Source organism: Culex pipiens, chromosome 2, assembly GCF_016801865.2.
Source record: "Culex pipiens pallens isolate TS chromosome 2, TS_CPP_V2, whole genome shotgun sequence".
Classification (NCBI taxonomy): Eukaryota; Metazoa; Arthropoda; class Insecta; order Diptera; family Culicidae; genus Culex; species Culex pipiens.
Window position 1 is genome coordinate 22,963,485 of NC_068938.1, and position 6,911 is coordinate 22,970,395.

General features: G+C 35.5%; 1 protein-coding gene across 1 annotated transcript in view; it reads right to left on the reverse strand.

The window, feature by feature from the left end:
* Window positions 1-6,380, reverse strand: part of LOC120422388 (uncharacterized) — a 39,492-nt gene extending 33,112 nt beyond the window's left edge. The window contains exon 1 of the mRNA XM_052708295.1: window positions 5,767-6,380. Within this exon, the coding sequence (XP_052564255.1) occupies window positions 5,767-5,781 (15 nt within the window). The 5' untranslated portion in view covers window positions 5,782-6,380. The remainder of the gene's footprint in view (window positions 1-5,766) is intronic.
* Window positions 6,381-6,911: the final 531 nt, after the last annotated feature.

Below are 6,911 nucleotides of genomic sequence, written 5' to 3' on the forward strand. Positions count from 1 at the left end.
AAATTGTTTCTGTTTGAACTTCTAAAAATTTATGTTTTTGCACTCAACGCAAGAATAATTCCTAATAATATTCTTTCGGCTAGGCGCCACCCATCTTGTACCACGCCACCGGCCTCTTCCACACCAGCGCTTGTATGACCATTTTGATCGCTAGCATGTCCGCCGTTCCGCAACCCACGATGCTCGTCGATGGGAACGATACAAAAGTGGTTCCCGGATTTCGTTGGACATGCCCCAGCAGACCCCATTTAGCCGCTCATTTCGTTGAGCACTCCGATGACCACCGGTGCGGTCCCGGATCACAACTGTGTCCTCGTTTGTCCCACTGCAAAGGAGAAAAACAAGAATCGACCCAACTGCAGTCATGGTGGCCAATGGAACCTGTCCGAACGGGACATAAATCTCCCGCCACCACCGCTCTTGGGCCAGATACGCAAGTCCTTGCTGAAAAAAACAATATATAATATAATATAATATAATATAGGACGGCGTTGGTGAGAGCAAAAATCAAAATAAAAGACTGTTTGAAATATGGCTTGTTTATGTTTTCCACAGGCAATGACAGTTCGATATCTATTCTTCCAACTCAGCAGAAAATGACTAAAATTACATATTTTTAGGTACAATTTTCCACATTCATCGGTAATTTTCGTCATTTTCTTGGGTAAATTTATAACTTATATGTGGTAAATTTTCATCATATATGAGGTAATTTTATACATTTCTAGAGGTAAAATTAAAGCTTTTTTCTGACATAAAAGATGTACCCCTTCCCAGATGTAATATTACCACGATTTTTTTTTCTGTGTATTTATTACCAAATAATGACTTCACACACTGAAACCAATGAAACTCAAGCTTAGTGATGTATTATACATGGTTTGATAACTTTTGTTGTGAAAATATCAGTTAAATTCAGGTGTTCCACAATTGTGGGAGGCACAATAACATCCCACAATTATGAAACAGGCCATTTGGAGGCAGTGTTTTGCTGCTCTGGACAAAATAGTCTTGGAATGAAGTTTTTTGTTCAAAAAGTACTACTTTTACTAGTGAAATAGCAAGATAATGTCTAAATGAAGGTTCTAAAAATAGTCGAGTCGACAGAAAAGCTACTTTTGGCATGCTATTGACAAATTATCATAAAAGTGTTCCGAATTTGTGGGTGTTCCGAATTTGTGGGATGACTGTAATCTGGTAAGCCATTTTCCGAAAGCAAAGAACAAAACATTCTTTTTCGAAAAATAACTAATATTTTAAGACCATCATTTTTAAAAAAATTTAATTTTGATATCGGATTACAGACGATTGTAAACTCGGTTTCAAAGAAAAATGCTTTTCAAATTCAGTAGAAAATATAAACCAATGCGGGGTGGCGAATCAAGTCGGGAAAGTCGGGAATTCACAGAAGCAGTTTGAAATTATAATTTATGATTTTGATTTATAAACGTGAAAAACAAGCAAAAAAAAAAAAAAGAAAAAAGTAGGATGTAGGATCATAAAAATACTAAAAAAGCAATAGAATGATAGGAGGTGGTTGAACAAGTCAAAAACTATAAAAAAACATTAACCAATTATTAATTATGTTACATTGCTTATATACTTGAAAAAAATTGGAATGAAAATTTTGGAATTTTCTTGATTAGTTTTCCTTTTATTTGAAGCTCTGTAAAGTGGGAAATTTTAAAATGGGATTTTAGCGACAACCTCGTTTTTGTTGTTCAGCTAACTTAATTGTACTGAGCCCACATGCTGTGGTCTCTGAGTAATCAATGGAACCTTACAGTTGTGTCAATCAATTCTTTGAACCAACGTCTCACCTGTTTTCAATGCCAGCCGATCTGGACAAAGACTCACGAGGACAATGTCAACAATTGCAAACAATCATGTTCAAACGAAAAAGAACCGCTCCACACCTTTCGATTGTGCCACAAGTTCAGTTCAAGCCCAGTAGCAAACAGTTCTTTCATCGACCAGAATCCAATCTGTAAGCGTTTTTTTTCGAACGTGTTTCTTCTTCAACCGTGACCAACTTTATCGTCTTCGGTCTTGACATTCTACTTTGAATGAAGGGTGGAAATTGATTTATATCAAAGCTTTTGATTGGATCTAAGATGCAAGATTGAATCATCGCGCGCGGTTTGGCAGAAAGTCAGATCAATTCATCATAATGTTGCTACGCTCGATGCCTTTGGGTGCGTCTTAAAGGTTTGCTTTATCATCGAGGCCGACCTATCTGGTGAAGCTTATTACATCCTCTCGGCAGAGGAACCAGACATTTCCGTTGAATTGTTGTTCCATGTTTGGCGCGTAGTCGTATAGTAATGCTCTCTTGACGAAATAAACATTTTGAGGGAAGGCGATATTTTGCGATGCATGAAAAATCTTCAACAAAAAAATCGAACTCATTTTTTTCTGAAATTGTCTATAGTGCCAAGAGACTACAACGGCGGGTGAAATCCGTAAGGTGCGAGTGGAAAATGCTTCCAACGAAGCGTTACACTGCTGTTTCATTATTAAGGTACAGATGGATGGCAAACATCAACGAGTGGGTTCACCGGAACACCATCAACGAATGAAAATTCATTGGGTAAATATAGCGTGCCGTGACTTGAGGTTTTTTCGTCCTTGCAGACTGTTTTCATAAAGGGAATTTTTGTTTCTCCAAATTTATTGGGAGAAAAGAAATAAAACTTTGTTTCTTCAAATTATTTTTAGATAGCTTTAATGTTCTGCTATGAATTTTAATACTTTAATTATGTAATCGGAAAAAAATCTTATAAAATAGATGTATGTATATTTCATTCAGGTAATTTTAAAAATCTTATAGAGGAGTTAAAATAAATGTTTATAATTTTGTTGTCTTTCATATACCTGTTACCTTTTTAATGCTGAAAAACAAAGTTCACCGGATGTAAACAAACCTTCTTTGAAAAAAGTTTTCCATTCATCATAATATTCATAATAACCTTTCTTCCACCCCGGCATCTAAGCGCCTTAGTTCTCATCTCGCAAAGTTCAACACGTCAATCACGTGGTGGTTATTTCTGGCATCCACGAGGCCTGTGATGGTCCAGAATAGAGCGAGTAAGTTGTTTTTAGTGTTCACGTTTCGTCCTGCGATTGTGACATGTATATTTAGAACCATTCCCACCGCAACTTCTCGCGCGAGGCTTCCAACATTATTCTTCGTCGCCGTCAACTTTAAAACATTGTTACAGACCCGACCGAGTTATGCAAAAAAAAAAGTTCTCAGGGAGCACCGTTTCGCCTTAAGGTGGCGCGCCGCATCACCTGGTTCTTAATTGGAAGTAGCAAAGATTTAGAGCTTCTGATGCCTCAAGCCATTGAAAGGCCCCTGTCGATTAGACCAATTGATTGTCGGCGCGCGATCGCGCTGAAGGAACAATACCTCAATAAAACAACCTTCACGACCGCGCAGGTGTCATTAGACGGAGAAGCTGGTTTGTGCATGCAAAAAAAAAAAGAAGTAAGAAGTGCAAATCCGCGACGATCCACTTTTATTTATTGACTAGTCGAGCCTGCCCCAGTTATAGGAAATTTTCTCAGCTTTCCAATGCTTCTTAAAGCGAAATGTTTCATCGGGAAATTTCTGAGATATCTTTATTTTTTGGTTTTAAATTCTTTTATTATTTATTGGAAACTTTATACTAACAGTTCAGAAAACTTATCAAATGATGTGTTTCATGAGTCATTTACTCATCAAAATGTTTGAACATTTTGATGAATAAGACAAGAAACAACTTTGTAGAAGGTTGCAATCCGATAAACATTTTGAAAATTATGTTTTGTCTAAGTTTTTGAATATATGGGATTTATTCAGAAATTAAAATCATAAAACAGTTTAAAAATGTATTTTTTACAAGAATTTTTTGATAATTACATATTTTTTGTGTACAAATATCACCTGTCTACTCTGATTTAGCTTGTTCAACCAAAACTTTGGCAGGTTTGTGATTGTTAATGGTATTATTGAATTTTAATGAATAAATTTGATATTTTCTTAAGCAAACGTTAACCAGTAACATAAATACAAATATGATTTGAAATCGAAAATGTACTGCATATTACTGTAGCAAGCTTCACAATTCATATTTTCATGAGTATAAAATAAAGATAAAATTTTATAAAATGTTTTCTGTAGAAAATGCACTTAAAAGTACCAATAAAACTCGAGTCTTCCAATTCAGAATTCTGAAAACACCGTCACAAACATTTATTTTTGTTTAAACAAAAATTAAATAGTATTTTAGCAAAAAAAAATCTTACAGAAACTTTCTTTCCAAACTATTCGAACAAAAATCAAGACATATATATTTTTTTAAGATAATATTGAAGATGAGAGTCTTATAAACTTCTAAAATATTGCCAATTCCTTGATCATTTAATACCAAAAAAAAAACTGAAACAATCATTTCATACTAATGAAAAGTATTTCTCCTAAAGCTAGCAACAGTAATTTGCAGTATAATTTCGAGTATAAAACATGTTTTGTATCCATGCAACTAGTTAGTGTTTGATTAAGGAAATATGATAATTATTCATAAAAATATTGTAATACCCTATCAATCTCAAACCTGTAGAAATTTCGGTTGTATCAGCTAATTCCAAGCTGAATCAGAGCAGACCGGTGTTATTTGTACACAACAATTATGTAATAATCTATTTGTTCTTGTAAATATAATATTTCAATACGGTTTTATTATTTTATTTGTTGAATAAATCCCACATATTCAAAAAATCGGTTAAAACTGAATTTTCAAAAATGTTTAGCGGTTTGCAACCTTCTACAAAGTTGTTTCTTGTCTTATTTTGCACATTTTGGTCAGTAAAATACACATGAAACACATCATTTGACAAGTTTCCGGGACTGTTATTTAAAAGTTTCCAATAAATGATCGAGGATTTTAAAAGAAAAACTTAAAATAGAGATATCTCAGAAATTTCCCGATGAAACATTTCGCTCTTAGAAGCATTGGAAAGCTGAGAAAATTTCCTATAAGACACATTTGAAAGTAGTGATGACTATTTTTTCTCCTTAAGGTTGCCCAGAAAACACGCCGTGAAAACATTACAAATATTGTATAAAAATCCTGATGGATTTCCAAAAATTGTGAATTTAAAAAAATCTGGAATGATTTTTTTTTTTTCAAAATTTGAGTTGCATTATTTTTTAAAGTTATTTTTCGGTTTTTAAAGTTATTTTTCGGTAAATAATGAAGCTTTACAAAAATGTAAGGTTCAAAATCCTTTATTCTTTCTATTAAAAATATTAACTATCTTTAATGAAGCTTGAATTTTAAAATGGTCCAAAATCACCGAATCATTTCTGGTATTGTTTGTTATTATAAACAAGAGCGCTACCTGAGATTATTTATTTCAATTTCAAATTCCCCATACAAATTTTTATGGAAAATTGAACCGCTTTGCGCAAAGTGAGTACTAAACCAATCGGTCCCAAACTTTGGGGAGTTGTTTAGAGCCCCAAAAGGAACTGAAAAGTGCTGTGCTGGAAAATCGATTTCGATATTACACGCTAAGGAAACATAATTGAAATTGTATAAAAAAATAATGTTTGTTTTTCAAATAGATTTTTATCTGAATGCGTAGAGTAATTAAATTAAATATTATGAACATCATAAAATTTTTTTCTCAATGTAAATAATTTGATAAGAAAATATTGCTTAAATAGACTAATATAATTTTTACACAATTTTTTACTGGTTTATCCCACCCTAAATTTACCATTATTCTGCTCATGATTCCACCTGCGCGCCTGGTGTCTCACAATCGACGATGACTATTATTGGATTTGTCGAACTATTACTGCTGCTGTTGCTGCTGCCGCCTCCTCAGAAGATGCTGCCGACGTCTGCCGAGTTTACAAATCTTCAAGTTGTAACCTTTCCCTCCTCTCACAGGGAATTCCACACCGAGAATGTCTGCACCTACAACACGTCTCGACGAACGGACGGGGCCGGTTGATCACGTTTTCCACCGTGGGGGCACTCGGGGACTCGGTGTTCTAGTTCACGACGTTTGTTCTGGCCCGATTCGATCCCAATCAAACGACAATACAAATAGTTCGAGGCACAACTCCCCTTGGGGTCACCACCGGCTGGACCCTCAAAAGGGTATTTGTTGCTTGATTTTTTTTCCGAAAATTAGTCCAAATTTTGTGTCACGATTTTCCTCACGATCACGATATTTGCACAGAACGCCCGTTTTCAGAACTTCAACCGCCCGTCCGTCCGTCGAGGACCTTTTCAAAAACTGCACTTTTGAACCAACAACACGCTCGCGCCCGCCCGAAACTCAAGCACTTCGAATTCGATCCGACCGACAGACCCACCGGTCGTTACTACGGGCTAGAAGTACAAATTTGCACTGGAAATGTTTGATCCGTACAAGTACACTTTATAATAGTATACTCTGGGCGCGAGACTTCTAAGTAGTTCGGGGGTTCGTCGCCACCGTTCAGCTCTCCGCGATCTCTCGACGGCGGCGATCGCGTGGGCTCTCTTTCTCTCATGAGAGAACTTGGGTCGGGTGCCGACAATAATGCCGGCAGATTTTTTACCTCTTGTTTTATTTGTTTTGTTTTGTTTTGGGTTTACGTGTTGGGCGCAAAAGGGTAATCGTTAGTGTTTTTTATTAATCGCTTCAACACTTTTGAGAGTTATGGGGACAGCCTGAGAGAATTACGATCGAACTGTTTTGAGCAGAGAAAATGTTTGTGCAAGGTTGGAAGGTTAATGTTTACATAGTGCTGAGGAATATGAAAAAATGAAATTGACAAAAATAGCAAGAATAAATGTAAGTATTCAATATCAACGTAAAAATAAGTTAAGATTATGAATATCAAACGATCAAAATTGTTCATTTCAACT